The 16208-nt window shown below is 37.0% G+C and overlaps 1 protein-coding gene and 1 pseudogene across 2 annotated transcripts; one reads left to right on the top strand and one right to left on the bottom strand.

The window, feature by feature from the left end:
* Nucleotides 1-1037: 1037 nt before the first annotated feature.
* On the bottom strand, nt 1038-4652 carry LOC143560644 (laccase-4-like). The gene is made up of 6 exons (XM_077048906.1): nt 4492-4652; nt 4095-4246; nt 3747-3991; nt 3132-3260; nt 1312-2223; nt 1038-1234 (listed from the first exon to the last, which is right to left on the bottom strand). The coding sequence occupies exons 1-6, from the start codon at nt 4591-4593 to the stop codon at nt 1104-1106; spliced, it is 1671 nt and encodes a 556-aa protein (XP_076905021.1). The 5' UTR covers nt 4594-4652; the 3' UTR covers nt 1038-1103.
* A 5149-nt stretch (nt 4653-9801) lies between these two features.
* On the top strand, nt 9802-15697 carry LOC143560642 (uncharacterized; annotated as a pseudogene). Its single transcript, XR_013140159.1, has 4 exons — nt 9802-10934; nt 13287-14707; nt 14803-14866; nt 15672-15697. The product of XR_013140159.1 is annotated as an uncharacterized LOC143560642 (transcript).
* Nucleotides 15698-16208: the final 511 nt, after the last annotated feature.

Genomic DNA, 16208 nt, shown 5'->3' with positions numbered 1-16208 from the left:
TGTTTTCGGATTTCGCATTTTATTATGGTTTGTACACATTCCGCTAAGGTTATAAAATATATCGACTGTTGGTTAGTAACTATGAACTGTGTACATAACTACCTGATGGAACGATGAATGAGACTATCGATTAGTTTGTAACATATCTTTCTGCCGTTTATTTCTCTAAATTCACTCTTCACGTATCATTGACGTATGTGGATAAACGTTATACATGTACCAGTGTTGATTCACGTGTACATTTACGCTAGGGGTGTGCGTGGTGCAGTTCGGTGCGGTTTTTGGTTAAAACCGAACCGAAAACCAAAACTTCGGTTTTTGGAGTATTTGAAGCCGTTCGGTTTCGGTTCGGTATTTGGTTTTTGCCATTTGATCTTGAAAATTTTAGGTCAAAAGAAAGTTTTCAAAAAATAATTAATTTAGGTATAAAATTTTTTGTTAATTGTAAAATAATAGACTATTAAACATTTTACCAAAAATATATGAGTTACATGTTTATTAAATTCTTATAAATTACTTAATATATAATATAAAATAACAAAAATTTAGGTATTCGGTTCGGTTTTTTCGGTTTGTATTATATGCAAAACCAAAACCGGGTTTTTACAATAAACATAAAATCAAACCATCGGTTGTTGTTTTGGTTCGGTTTTTTCGATTTGGATTTTTCGGTTATGGATTGGTTTTTTCGGTTTCTTGCACACCCTTATTTTACGCTCTGAATTTCACTAGAATTTTTTTATATACATAGGTGGATTTATGACTTGGTGTAACTTCACATATGAAACATATGAACTACTATAAATCTATATGTAAATTCACACTGACTTTGTTTAGCGCAATCTTAGATAAATCTCTTATGTCCAAATCATGTATAAATATAAAAGTAAAAAAAAATAGTATATATTGAAATTGCATACTTGAATAAGTATATAAGGATAGATGTACTTTCATATTTATAAACAATCACAACACCACAAATCAACTTATACCAACCCAAAAAAAAACAATAAAAAAGGAAAAAAAAAACAGCTTGATTTATTCAACTTAAGGGAATAGGCTACCAAAAGAACAATAATATTCTAAAATCTTTATAATATGAACTAACACTTGGGGAGATCACTTGGAGGTGGTATTACAGATTCAAGTGGCCCTTGTCCATTGTCAACAACAAATGCCATTTTTAGCCCCCATGTCGTATGCACTTCGAGATGACAATGCATGAACCAGACGCCTGAAAAAATAATAAAGAGTCTTACATGAATGATTACGTGTATAAACATAAAGAAGATGCTTTATAAGATTTTATACCTGGATTATCAGCCCTGAATCTTATAGCAGTCCAACCACCCGTTGGAACACCGACAGTATTCCTTTCAACAAGATTATACCCTTTCGGATCTTTATTCGGATTAAAGTTTCCTAAACCCCTTCCCACAACAAAAAAATTGAACCCATGTAAATGAACCGGATGACTTTCGGCTGCTATCATCCCAGTGTCTTGCAACACTAGTTGCACCGTAGCGTTATAAGGAAGCCGATACACCTTTGTACCTTTATTTGTCGCAAAGTTCTTCGGTTGTGTGCCCGTATAGTTATAAGGCATCAACGGTTTACTAGGAAAATCGTCAGTAAACACACCGCTTATATTAAAATAATGCGCTTGTAAAAGCGCAGTCGTTGGCATGACAAATGTGACATTATTAATATCCGCCACCACTCTACTACCATTAACACAAGTCTTGCAAGGATTAACACCTAGCCCGATTGTGAAAAACAACGAATGGTCAATGGTTAACGGGACTTTAGCCGGATACATTACCGAATTCAAACTTTTTAGCGCGTTTACAAAACTATTGGCCACCAAAGTTGCGTTTTGAGGCGGTGGGGTAACGAGTTTGGTGGCCGTGGATGTGAGGGCACCCGAGTAATGTACAGAAGCGGTTGCAGTTAAATTGTTGACGGCGATTGGTGCGTCCATGAATGGTGAGACCGCGACTAGGTACTTACCGGCTTTTTGAGTGGTGGTTATGATGGCATTGGTGGTTTGGCCTGGTGCTATAAGAATGGTGTCAGTTGTGAATGGTTTGACATAAACTGCATCAACTTCAACAACTGTGAGTTTGTGGTTTGCAATCTTGAAAAAAAGCTCTTCATTGAGTGCAGCATTGATTATTCTTAACATGTATGTTTTCTCTTGATCCACTTGTAATTTGTACCCTCCTGGTTTTGTATATTCAAATTTATAAGCCACTAATTAGTAAGTCACAATATTATAATACAGGAAAATGATCAAAATGTTCATTTGACCAGTTTTCTTTCTCATAATTTTTACTCTCAATATCGTCGACCTGCACACTTTTTATTCATTGCCGATGAGATTTTCAACCAACAAAAATTGCCACATGTCATAAAGCTGTTGGCAGGGACATCTCCGAATATCGTCGACCTGCACACTTTTTATTCATTCCCGATGAGATTTTCAACCAACAAAAATTGCCACATGTCATAAAGCTGTTGGCAGGGACATCTCCGAATATCGTCGACCTGCACACTTTTTATTCATTGCCGATGAGATTTTCAACCAACAAAAATTGCCACATGTCATAAAGCTGTTGGCAGGGACATCTCCGAGAATCGTGAATATTTTTGGGCCGAAGGCGAAAAAAAAATTGGGTCTTATGTTAGCTAAGTAATTGGGTTTAAACATTCACAATACATATTTTTTTTCCAAAAAAATATATATGATTTAAAAAATAAATAAATTTGGCCCCATCGGGGTGTTAGGCCGGGGTCCGTTGACCACCTGGCCCTCATAGCTGGCTCTGACTGTCGGGTCGATAGTTTTTTATCTATAAAAAAATCGTTTGAGCTGACAAGATTTTTTAGGCATCTGACGAGATTTTTTGGACAACTGACAGAATTTGGTTGACTAAAAATCTCGTCGAGTAATGATTAAAAGTCATCAATTCGACTAGATTTAGGGGCGGATATTTTGGGAATAAGGTGTTGGACGTTTTCTTGACTTTGATGGTTCATATAAACATTTTGGTCATTTTCCTTTATAATAAGCTAATAAATAGTTTCAATGAAATGAAATAAACTAAAAAAACTGGAAGTAATATATTAACCATTTGCTAAGCAATTCCCAACAGGCCCAGGATTCCCATTGATGGTGTGAGCATCTGAAACATTAGGAGCTTGTCCTAATTTTTGTGCTTGGTTAATTACAGCTTCAGTATCTGACTTCCACCACTCACCTGTATTTTTCATAGTTAATGGTCATACATCATCTATAATGTTTTATATTATCCAAAATAACTGTGTGCGTGGTTCGGTTCAGGTTGGTTTTGAGCTAAAACTGAACCAAAAACCGAAAGCTCGGTGATTTTTGAAGTCGTTTGATTTTGGTTTTTAGGTTATCGTTTTGGTTTCGGTTTTTTCAGTTTTGCCATATAAGCTAGAATTTTTTTTGTTGAAAAAAAAAATAGGCCTAAATCATTTTTGTTACTTGATAATTAACTTATTAGTATACATTTAGGCTAAAGTATTTGTGTTACATATTTATTAAATTTACAAATTAGTTAATAATAAATAAATAATGAAAATCTAGGAATGCGGTTCGGTTTTTATAACATGCAAAACCATGACTGAACTATAAGTTCGGTTTTCACAAAACATAACACCAAACCATTTGTGTTTCTTTCGGTTTCATGCACACTGCTAAAAAAGTTATAAAACATTACCTAGGACAACCACAACTTCTTTGTTGGGTTTAGGAAACGGGTACGGGACTCCAACCTTAGGCAAGATGACGATGGCGCCATGAACCGTGGCTCTTAACCACAAGACGTGTGCATGCCACCAAAGCGTACCCCTTTGTCCCGTTAAAGTGAACTTGTACACGTAGGTTCCTCCTGGCTGAATCGGGCATTGTGTTATGTATGCAGGACCATCAGCCCATCCGGTTCGCAGTTGTCGTACACCGTGCCTATAATTTAAATCACACATCAAGTATATGTTAACAAATTTTGTTAATATGGTCTCAATCTCATCAATAAAAAGGATGACAAGTTTTAATAGTTAGTACTAACCAATGGATGCTAACGTTATATTTAACATGGTTGACCACTTTGACCGTCACGGTGTCATCCTCTCTAGCAATTATTGTGGGGCCCGGGAAACGACCGTTAACCGTTACTATTGGCTTACTTTTACATAGTCTTGTAGTATTGGTCATGACCACCTGCATGTGTTGTCAAAATCGTTACTATTTCCAAAATCGTCCTTGAGTTAACGATTAAAATTAACGACGTTAGCAAATCAGACGACACATAAAAAGAAAATTTTGGATAAAAGTTGCAAAAGTGACCATGGACAATTTTGATAGTTTAAACTTAACACTATTATATAATCATACTAGATATATAACTATATATGACTATTACTATTCTTTGAACAAACTAAACTAATCTTTTAGAGAATACAAACATTAAATTTGTAATTGCGAATGCGACACTCGACTAGCGTCGGGCAAGTCCAAGCCACCAAGACCACCATAAACGCCGCCACTTGCAACCATGTCGACGCCATTTTGTGCTCTTAGATAATTGCAAGTGCTATGTGTTGTTTTGTTGAGGCAAATGAAACACAAACCTTATAAATACATGAGTGTTTGCTCTAGTGTCATTTTTAACATGGTTGGTGGATATATACTCTGGAAAGATGGTAGACCAATAATGGTATTTATTTTACTTATTAATGTAAATAAAAAAAAATTATAATTTGCTTTTAGTTTCAGTTGATTTCTTCCTTAGGATCTACACTAAGTTTGTTATGCATCAACTTTCAACTTCAATTTTTCTAGTACCATAATTTTTACGTTGTTTATTTTCTAAGTTTTTTAGTTTTTAAATGTTATGCCATTATGTTAGTTTCCATTATAAATGAAAACTTAATTGTAGACTTTTCTTACCATTATTGAAAAAGTTAAAAATTAACAAGAATTTGTGCATGGAGTTATTATATATATATATAAAAGGTTTATCATCATCATAAAAATAATTTTTAATAATAACATTGATGTGTAACTTTTGTTACATTGACAATCATCATGTCCTCCTTCAGTCCTTCTAAAGAACATATATATGTAAAACTGTTACAATTTCAATTAACCAAAAACATTCTTTGTAATCTAATTAAGAATTATTTATTTACTGGTAAATACATGGTTAAGCTCTTGTATGTTGTACATGTTAGACATAGTAGAAGAATGACAGAGAGACAATTATGCAAATATATAAGCGTGTTATGTGTTGTTAAACGATATTTATGCAGATGGGTAACAAAATACAATTGGCTTTGTACTGAAAAACACACATTATTTTTCATTGCCTTTTATGTAATTTGTGAATGTAGAAATAAAAAGTAATAAAAAAATATTATTTCATTGAATAGAAACAGAAATTAGAAAACTAGATATATGTAAGTATTTTTAAAAATATGAATGAGAAAATAAGTATAATTTTACTAAATCTTAATATGTATAAACGAAATATTTCTAAATTCTCTCAAGTTATCAAATTGTTTTATCTGTAAATGAAAGTTTCTCCTGCATTTTACCCGAATTCACGGATATGAGTCACCAAACCCAGATAGCCTTTAAACCGATTTTTTTTAAAAAAAAAAATTGTATTATTTATAATTAAGAATCAATTTTATTATAAAAAATAAACAGGTCATCGGTTTTACCAAACCCAAATAACTTTTAAACCGGGTTATAACATCTTATTTATTTATAAAACTCTTCCATCATCAAATCTATTATTAATTTCCTTATAATAAATAAAATTTAAAAAATATATAAATATTACAAACGAACAATATAAAATAACCCGTAATACTTGGGAATAAAAACTAGTTATAATATAAATGCTATTACGAATAAATGTTAATGAAATTATGTGGTTAAGAATTGGTCGGATTGGTACAACGAAGCCCTGGTTTGATTAAAGCAAAAGTCAAAGGTACCCTTGACCAAACCACAACCATATCCTCTATCCTCAATTAGATTAGGGGGTGTTTGTTTTTTCTTCAAACATCTTCAAGGGAGCTAATGTCTGCACGCGCGCAGACATTACCCTTGAAGACTGTTTGTTTTTTTTCTTAAAACAGATCTTAAGTTATCTTCTTTCATCTTAAAAGAAAAGCAAAGAAATCTTGCTTAAAACATCTTCGCAAAAAAATCATACTCTTATCCCTTTGAAGCCACCCTCTCATCCACTCCTCCCACCACCGTCCGCCACCACCACCCACCGTACGCCACCACCACCATCCCCCACTGCCACCGTCCACCACCATCCACCGCCACTACCCACCGTCCGCCGCCACTACCAGCATCCACCACCACTACCCATCGTCCGCCACCACCACCACCACCACCATCCATCACAGCCACCACCAATCACCACCGTCCACCACCCACCACAACCGTTCATCACCACCACCACCCACTGTCGGACGCCATCACCGTCAACTACCACCGTCCACCACCCACCAAAACCGTCCATTACCACCACCCACTGTCCACCACCACCATCCATCGCCACTACCCACCGTCCGCCGCCACAATTTTATTATTATATTTTCTATGTAACTTGAATAAATGACTTCTATCTTGTGAGATAAGTTTGACAGTTATGCAGACAGTATCAGCTTATAAAAACAAACAGTCTTATATTTTCAGCTTGCAGATCTTCAGACCACATCTTCAGTTGCAGACATGAAAACAGATGAAATCAGCTTGCAGACAGTTTATGTCTGCAAAAACAAACAGCACCTAAACTTTATACTTTCTAAAAGTTTATTTTTTCTATAAGAAACAACATATATACAGCGTTTATCTTATTTATGACAAAGTTTGTATTATTAAATAGATAAGCAAAAATATAAAAAATATATGATGCAACGTAACAACACATATATTTGTTTATTTTCTTCCTTAAAACTTTTTTATATTGTGAGTTCAATTTAAGAAGCCTCAATTTCCTTTCGATCTCTTAGAGCATACTTCATGTCGGTTTTTGGTAGACTTACAACACCATCAAAGTTTGTGTTGTTATTGTGGCGTCAGCTAGTTTAATCATTTATCAATGTTTTTTAGGGATGAAAATGAGCCGAGCCGAGCCCGAGCCTCAGATCGTGTAAGATCGAGCTTGACTCGTAAGTAGGTTTTCAAGTTTGAGCTCGGCTTCGCTCAACTCATTTTTATTATTTATTATTCTTATACGGTTATACCTATATTTCTATATATTTTAGTTAATAGTTTTTGTATATAACGTAATGCATATTATTACTTCATTTTTTTCATATTTTTATACATAATAAATATTATCACTATAAAAATATATATTAAATATATTATAGACTCGCAAGCTGGCTCGAGCTCGACAAGTAAAGCTTGGACTAGGACTCATTGATTAAACAAACTCTATTTTAGGCTCGAGCTTGACTGCTTGAGTTCCTTTATGCTCGACTCAGTTTGAGTTATCTCAAGTAGCTTACAGACGACTTGGCTCATTTACAGCTCTAATGTTTCTCTATTGTCATTGATACTATTTGTTCTTTTTGGTTTTTGGATATCTGGATCACCTTTCATGTCTTTATAATTTTATATAGCAATGATATCAGACGTAGCTTAATTAGCTTACGATTCTCTTGTTTGATTTCATGTGTAGACTAGTGTTTCTCAGTTGGTTTTTATGTCTTAGCTTATTGTATTCGAAGTCACCTAGGCACCTACATTAAATTGTCAATGTTTTGTTTTGTGAAGTCAATGTTTAGTTGGTTGTATGACTTGGATAGTTCTCTCTCTTAGGTTTGGTTTATGGGCTCAATGGGCCTATTTAATTGTTTCTCAAATTGGGTAGCATCGTTACTTAGTTAATAAGTTGCATTACCATTTACATCATTACATGTATTGTAATGCTATAAAACCATTTTTTTTAAATAATTGGATGATTCTCCATTAAAACAAATAAAACCAATTAAAAATCAATAGTACATCATTGTTATAATTCTTTTCATAATTTTTAAAATCGTCTGGTTTAAAATCACTTTAAATGGAAGTTGAAAGAAAGTTTGTTGTTTTTTGAGAACCATGTTTTCAAAGTCACATGCTACTTTTGTTAAACTTGAAGACAAATTATAACATACTAAAAAGTTCCATAAACGGCTAAAACTATGCCATAACGTCCAGACTTGACAAATTGCCAAAAGGGATAATGGCACAGCTTGTTGCTCGCTTAGACCATGTGTAGTTGTAAAGCTCCACTACCAGGGGTTATGCGCCACGTGGCGCCCAGTCAGAGTTATGGTTTTGTACAAAAACATGCTGTAGTCATAACTCTCCACTACCAGGGGTTATGCGCCACGTGGCGACCAGTCATTATCAATTTTAATATAATCCAACGGCTCCAAATGGCCCCAACAGCTATTTTTTTGGATTTGTGTGCCATTTCTTGCGTTTTGTATACAACGCAGCCAAAATAACATATCCTATAACGCGGGGGGGGGGGGGGGGCGGTGTACCCCCCGCGTTTTCGGTCAAAACGTTGGTGGCAACGTTGCCACTACACATGGTCTTACCCATTATCCAGATGTAGCTTGGTTTGTGTTATATATTAATAAAGTTTCAATTATATCGAAAATTAAGAAGAATGTAATTCTGATTACACCTTATTTTCATATTATTCAATGTGCGCATTGGTTCAACAACACCGTTATTCAGACAATTTATCACACTTGGAAAAAATAATGCCGTATATACGACTCATTTAATTTTAAAAAAATGGGATGAAACTAGTTACTTAATAAAAAAGGTTTAGAATTGCACGTATCTAACTTAAAGGATGAAATCCAACAAGAGATAAAATTGAGTTAACGGACTAAAGGTATCCACATGCAATTACCACGTCAGTTGCTACTTAGACTATTTTCAATGCTTTGTGCGCATTTAGCTGTCATTAGATGTCACGTCATAATATTCTTACAAATTCTTAAATACCCAAATATCATCTCTAATATCTTTACCCTCCTTAAATTTAACCCACCTCGTCACCTCACCCTCCTTAAATTCATAGCACGCACCAAGGAAAACCCATGCCCTTGTATAAGGGCACCTAACATAGTGGCTTTTTCAAACGAATAAGCTTCAATAGTAAAGGCCTCTAAGAGACAATCTTCAAAAACCCATCATAAATATTCTTATCCAATGTTATAAAACCGGTTTATACCGGCTAGTAACACAAGTAAGCCAGATGCTGGACAGATGACAACTACGTTTTAGCCTGATAAATTGGGTGAACGATTGATAATCTAAACCGTCGGTATTACTAGTAACACCAGTTGATACCATCATACAGGTTTATGCCTTGTAAAATTCAAAAATCAGTTTTTAAAACATCGCCCTTATCTAGGATGAACGTTTTCGGTACCGATACCGAATCAGTACCAAGTTTTGAGTTTTCGTTAACCAGTATCACCCGAATTTTGCCAGAAATATCGGTACCAAATATTTTCAATTTTCAGAATCAAGATTTTTAAAATTAATACCGATACCATCTCGAGCTTATCCCTGACTATTTCAAATATAATCTTCTATTTTTTCATATATTTTTTAATATTTTCTTTAGGTTTAATAATTAATAGTCTCCACCGCCGCAACCCCTTAAACCCTGCACTCCGACCACCGCTTAAACCCTCACCGTCACCACCGCACTCCACCGCCGTCACCACCACACCTCCACCGTTGAAACCCAATTCCAATAATCAAACCCTAAACCCAAACAAGTTGCTTGCTTGATTGATTATTATCATATTCTTACCCAATTCATGATCACACCACCAATTCAAACCCATCAATTTCATGTTCCAATCATCAATTCAACCCAAACCCACATGTGTTCTCCACTAATCAGACTAACCCATTTCCGTAATCTAATTCTGCACTCATTTACCCTCCAAATTAGATCAATTTCATCTTTCCCCCAATTCACATCACCCGATCACACCGCCACCAATTTCGACAAATTTACGGTCACCGAAACATTACACAGCTTAAGAAAACAACCCAGAAGCGCACTCTCGTTTATCGCCCGGTTAAACCAATCCGGCTTCAAACACGATGTCGTTACCTACATTGCGGTTATTAGATTGTTATGTGAGTATGGTAAAGAGATGAAGTTGTATTATATGTTTATGGATGTTATTAATGATGTTAATAGTGGGTCTTTTAGCTTTTCGATATCCGACTTGTTCGAAGCCTTGGTTGAAGAGATTCGGTTGCAACCCGTCGGTTCGAAGACGAGTAATTTGGTGAAAGCGGTTGACGTGTTGGTTAAGATTTATGCGATTATTGGTAGATTTGACGAGGCAATGGATGTGTTATATAGAATGAAACGAGGTGGATTGGTGTTATCGACACGAGGGTGTAATTATTTGTTGAACCAGTTGATAAGTTGGGAGAAGTTGGATATGTTTGAGTCGGTTTATAAGCAGTTGAAGCGGAAAGGATTTGTTCCGGACGTGTACACGTACGGGATACGGATTAAGGGGCTTTGTCGAAAGGGTTGTTTGGAGGAAGCGTTTGATGTGTTTCGAGAAATGCGAGAGGTTGGAATAGAGTGTGATTTGTTTACTTACGGGACGTATATAGACGGGCTTTGTTCGAACGGGAAAGCGGATTACGCGTACGAGGTTGTGAAAAGTTTGCGTGAGGCGAACGTCGAGGTTAGTGTTTACGCTTACGCTTCGATTATTAGACGTTTTGTTAAGGATTCGAAAGTAGAAGAAGCTGTAAATGTGTTGGTTCATATGAAAAGTTACGATATTGCCCCTGACGCGTTATGTTATTGTGCGTTAATTCAAGGGTATTGTAGTAATAATTGTTAGGAACAAAGCGGCGCGCGGAAGCGAAACATCACACACATGCACAACGATAAACACACATAAACGAAAATATAAACGACACAAGAATTTAACGTGGTTCGGTCCCCGCGAGGGGACCTACGTCCACGGGCTGCAACTAGGTTTTCTTATTAGCTCAGAACCAAGATTACAATTACATGATGGGATATATATAATAAACAAGATTAGGGTTAAACATAATTAGGAGCCAAAACCGGGCCTTCTAATAAAACCGGCCCAAAGGCCTTCATAACCCAACAATCTCCCACTTGAAGGCCTTGCGATAAATTCCAGCCTGCCATCCAAGTAAATATAACAATCTCATTCATCCAGTAACTCTAGTAATCTTCAGTAATAGAAATCAACCAAGCCTCCAGTTCCAAGAACAAGCTAAAACTTCAACAAAAGAAGTTCTCCAAGCCTCCAGTTCTCTAGGAACAAACTAAGATTTCTACCAATCCACACCCTGGTTGCATCCGCCCTTCTCATCAGTTACCTGAAAGGCCTATTGAAGCTCCCGAGAACTCCAATCCGGTCATCCCAGACCCAGCCATGACAAAACTCGCCAATGACTCATCCTCAATCTTAACCGACCCTCACTTACTCACACAACCGGCTTCAAAGACTTCCAGAGGATAAACACTCTCCAAATCAGCAGACTATACCAGGAGAGATTTTCACATTCGGATTCCTGGTCCTCCGAACCCAACGTCCCTTTGGAAACAAACCTAGAACACACCTGCGTGCTCCCACTGTTACCAAAACCCCGAACATGTTCAGACCTCCTCCGAATACGCTCAAACTAACATCACTGTGGCTCCAGGCTTCATGTCTGCAAACTGAAACCCCTTAGCTCTACCCGATTCAGCGAGCCAAGACCTTATAACTCGGAAGTTGGTTCACTTCTTCCGACGATACAAAAAAAACTCGTATCTTCCAAAAAGTCTTTAATTAAAAGATTCAACAATGCTTCATTGAAGTGAGTAACAAATAAAGCATACCATAATCTTGAACCCAAGAGTCGTCACCGCCTTCACTGAGTCCCAATGCATCAACCCCAGATACATTCTCAAAAGCAGAATTCCAAACCTTTCGACATCGACCCTTAAAATGTCTCACCTTTACGCAACCTACCAAGTCGACTATGCCCAGCTCCCACTGTTTCTGTTATCCCAACCCATGCCACACCAACACTCCATGAGATGAACCCCACTCGTACTATCCCGGCAAATAACTTTACCCAACACGAGATTATGAACCTCTCAAATGGTGTACCACTGATCACCACCAAACAAGATATAACTTCACAATTCCAAACGAACAAGAAGTAATAATCACAGTTTCGAACCAGCTAACAGGCAAACAGTTATAACAACAGTAGAACTTTCATGAAATCAAGCGGTACCAAGGGTTCTATGACCGTACACACGATCAGTTAACTCAAACCCTAACCGAAAGATCATCCAAACGAGCAATAGTTAACATGACTTGCCACTAACCTCATTTTTTTTTTTTCACTTATGCCGTCACCAGCACACCCGCTGGTTCCATTTTCTCCAAGTTTATCCATCACCAGTACTCAGACTAATCTCTTGCAAACAAATCTGAACCCGAACCTAAATGGTCTTCACAAAACCCGGTTCCCTGAAGCCGAGCAACCTCCAAAGAAAAACCCTAAAACCCGAAACACCCGACCCGGTGCTTCACCTGCAACGCCCGAGTGAAACCTGCAACTCCAAGAAGTCCAAAACAGGAATTCTAATTGCAAAATCACCCGGAAAACCGTCCCAAACAGCCCTGAAAAACAGCCCCGAACAGCCCTGTTAACCAGAAAAACGAAGATCTCTGACAATACTGTTCACCGCCGGAATCACTGTTCACGGCCGGAAACACTGTTCATGCGGATACTGTTCACCGCGGCACTGTAGCGGCGGCACTGTAGCAGCCCTTCTCAAACCAGCCTCTTCTACCTTTTTTTTTTTTTTTTTCGATCGATACCCGTGCAAAACCGTGTGTAAACAACGAGCCAAAGCTCTGATGCCACTTGTTAGGAACAAAGCGGCGCGCGGAAGCGAAACAGCACACACATGCACAACGATAAACACACATAAACGAAAATATAAACGACACAAGAATTTAACGTGGTTCGGTCCCCGCGAGGGGACCTACGTCCACGGGCTGCAACTAGGTTTTCTTATTAGCTCAGAACCAAGATTACAATTACATGATGGGATATATATAATAAACAAGATTAGGGTTAAACATAATTAGGAGCCAAAACCGGGCCTTCTAATAAAACCGGCCCAAAGGCCTTCATAACCCAACAATAATGACATACGAAAGGCGTTAGCTTTTCATGAGGAAATGGAAGCAAGCGGGATTAAAACCAATTGTGTTATCGTGAGTGCGATATTACAATGTTTGTGTGATTTAGGTATGCATGATGAAGTTGTATACTATTTTATGGAGTATACGAAATCGGGAATCTTTCTTGACGAAGTCGTGTTTAATATCGCGATCGACGCGATGTTCTTGCTACACGAAATGAAACGTAAGAAAATGATTCCCGATGTTATGCATTACACCACTTTGATCAACGGATATTGTCGTAAACAAGATCCGTTAAGCGCTTTCGATCTTTTTAACGAGATGACGAGTAATGGATTAAAACCGGATTTAATCACTTTTAACGTGCTTGCGGGCGGGCTGTCAAGATGCGGGCTTTACGAAGACACACTCGGGATTTTAGATCACATGCAAGCGCGTGGTTTAGAACCGACGAATCTTACGCGTAGTTTGGTTATTGAGGGATTATGTAAAGGCGGTAAAGTGGAAGAAGCCGAGTTATATTTCGATAGTTTAGAATCGAAAAGTTTGGATCTTTACGCTGCGATGATGAACGGGTACTGTGAAACAAATAATATTAATAAAGCTTGGGATCTTTTCGTTAACGAACGCACACTTGTTAACAAACGGGCTTCGTTCGTGAAACTTTTAACTCGTCTTTGTGCAGACGACGATACTAAAAAGGCCTTTGCTTTATATAAAGAACTCGATGCGTCAGATGACGGTAATTGTAAAATAATGTACGGTGAACTCGTATCGTTGTGTTCACATGTTGGAGATATGCGAATGGGCAGACGGGTTTTCGATAAAATGATACGGAAAGGACTTACACCGGACGCAGTTACGTACACGATGATGTTAAACGGTTATTGCAGGGTGAATCGTTTAAACGAAGCTTACGATCTATTCAATGACATGAAAGATAGAGGTGTTGAACTTGATATTGTTACCTATACGGTTTTGCTTCATGGAACGAGGAGACACGATGACGTGTTGAAACTTTCGAGTGAGATTGAAGAAGCGGGATTGGCTCGTGATGTGTATTGTTACACGGTTTTGATTGATAAGCATTGTAAATTGGAAATTTAAAGGATGCGGTTAACTTGTTTGATGAAATGGTTGAAAAAGGTCTTCAACCGAATACTGTGACGTATACGGCTCTTGTATGCGGTTATTGCTCTATGGGACGTAAGCAGGAGGCTGAAACGCTTGTTGATGAGATGATATCTAAGGGGATCGAGCCGGAGGCGCGGACAATGGTAGCGTTAGCAACTATAAAGGCCAAGAGGATGAAATTTAAACGTTAAGGTAGCTTTTTATTGGTTTGAATGAAGGTGAAATATGAATTTTAAATCAGCAGTTCACTTTGCTAATTGAGCGTTCGTTAACAATCATGGTAAACTTGACTTCTTATGTACATAATATGTGCTTTAGTGTCTAATATTTTTTATACTAGCTCACCGTTGACTCAAGAATGATACTTTGGTTCAGGACAAAGAGGCGTCAACATGAAACATGTTTTTGTATGGTGACAAAGCGACGGGAGATTTCGAAGGTAAAAGGCTCTTCTATTTGTCTTTCTGATGATTAGTTTCAAAGTTTATTAGTTTATTCTTTTATCATGTTATTGTCTTGCTATTTTCGGTTGTCCCGAAAGAATGAAAAGTTCTTTTTTATTATGTTTTTGTTAGCAATGTCTATTTTGTTTCTGTAATAGTTAATACCATGGACTTAGATGCCTTATGCTTTGTCTAGTAAATCTGAATCATATGCATTTGCGCTCGTTGGAAAAAAACAGGGTATGAAAGATAATAATGACTTCATTTAGGGGGGGGGGGGGGGGGAGCTAAACGGACGTTTCGTGCTTGTGCCAACATGGCAGGCTCGCGAGTTGACTTGTTTAAATCATTTTTTTTTCAATTTCTAGTATTTTAAATGTGTTATTATATATAACAACTTAAAACTGTTTGGGCACTTTTTATGTCAAAACTTACAATATTAGAAATAAACCGGCATTGTTTAAACGTAATTGTTTTTAAAAAATAAAAAGCAATATGTAAATTTATAATTTTAAAGTATTAGCATGTAAAAAAGGCGAAATTAAATTTTTTGAGTCAAATGGCCTGTGCCCCCGCAAACCCGCGAACATGCAAACACGACTCGTTTATTGACTCTACTATCAAGTAGGGGCTCATAGAGGTGGGCTCAGGGATGCGGGCACTCTCCGGGCTGCCATATTTTCTTTTTGTAGGGTATCTGACATCAGCACTTTCTTGTAGTTTTAAGCGCTTGACCCCTCATTTTGTTGCTGGTAGAATAGTTGATGTGAAAATATACTTATTCAATGCGCTAACTCGCAGGCAAAGAAGATTCCAGAAACAGACTGAATCTGTTTCGAAATTCCTAGAGCAATACATGGAAGGAAAACAATGTAGATAGGCAGGTAAATACCCACTGTAAATGACTACAAAACATTATGTTCAAATTATGCTAACGCTTTATTTATTCGAAGAAGCTATTATATATACATCTATAACCAAAGATTAATGATTTGGTGTTGGTATATTAAACTTTAACTTCAAACATAACATGAGCAATTTCACTTGATAACATTAGTTTTGGGTCCAGGTTTGCACTCGGTTATGATATGGACTTTGCACTTGAGGTAAATAAGGAGTGCAAGCTATGCGATCGCTATTTATCGATCAATCAATCGTTGTAGCTAAGATTTTGGAGTTGGTGGCAGATTCCTTTGGATCTAAGTTTTCCTTTAGTGGACCTGAATTTATGGAACTATTACACAGAACATTTTAGCTCAAATATATAAAATATATTCGTTGACGATCAATTGTAATTATCGTTTGGGTTGTATATATTTGCTTTGTAACTATCCTAAT

Source organism: Bidens hawaiensis, unplaced genomic scaffold (assembly GCF_021521415.1).
Source record: "Bidens hawaiensis isolate Kalapana, Puna unplaced genomic scaffold, B.hawaiensis_p1.1 tig00020418_1, whole genome shotgun sequence".
Taxonomy (NCBI): Eukaryota; Viridiplantae; Streptophyta; class Magnoliopsida; order Asterales; family Asteraceae; genus Bidens; species Bidens hawaiensis.
Note: the sequence above shows the minus strand (reverse complement) of the source record. Positions and strands in the feature narration are given on the sequence as shown.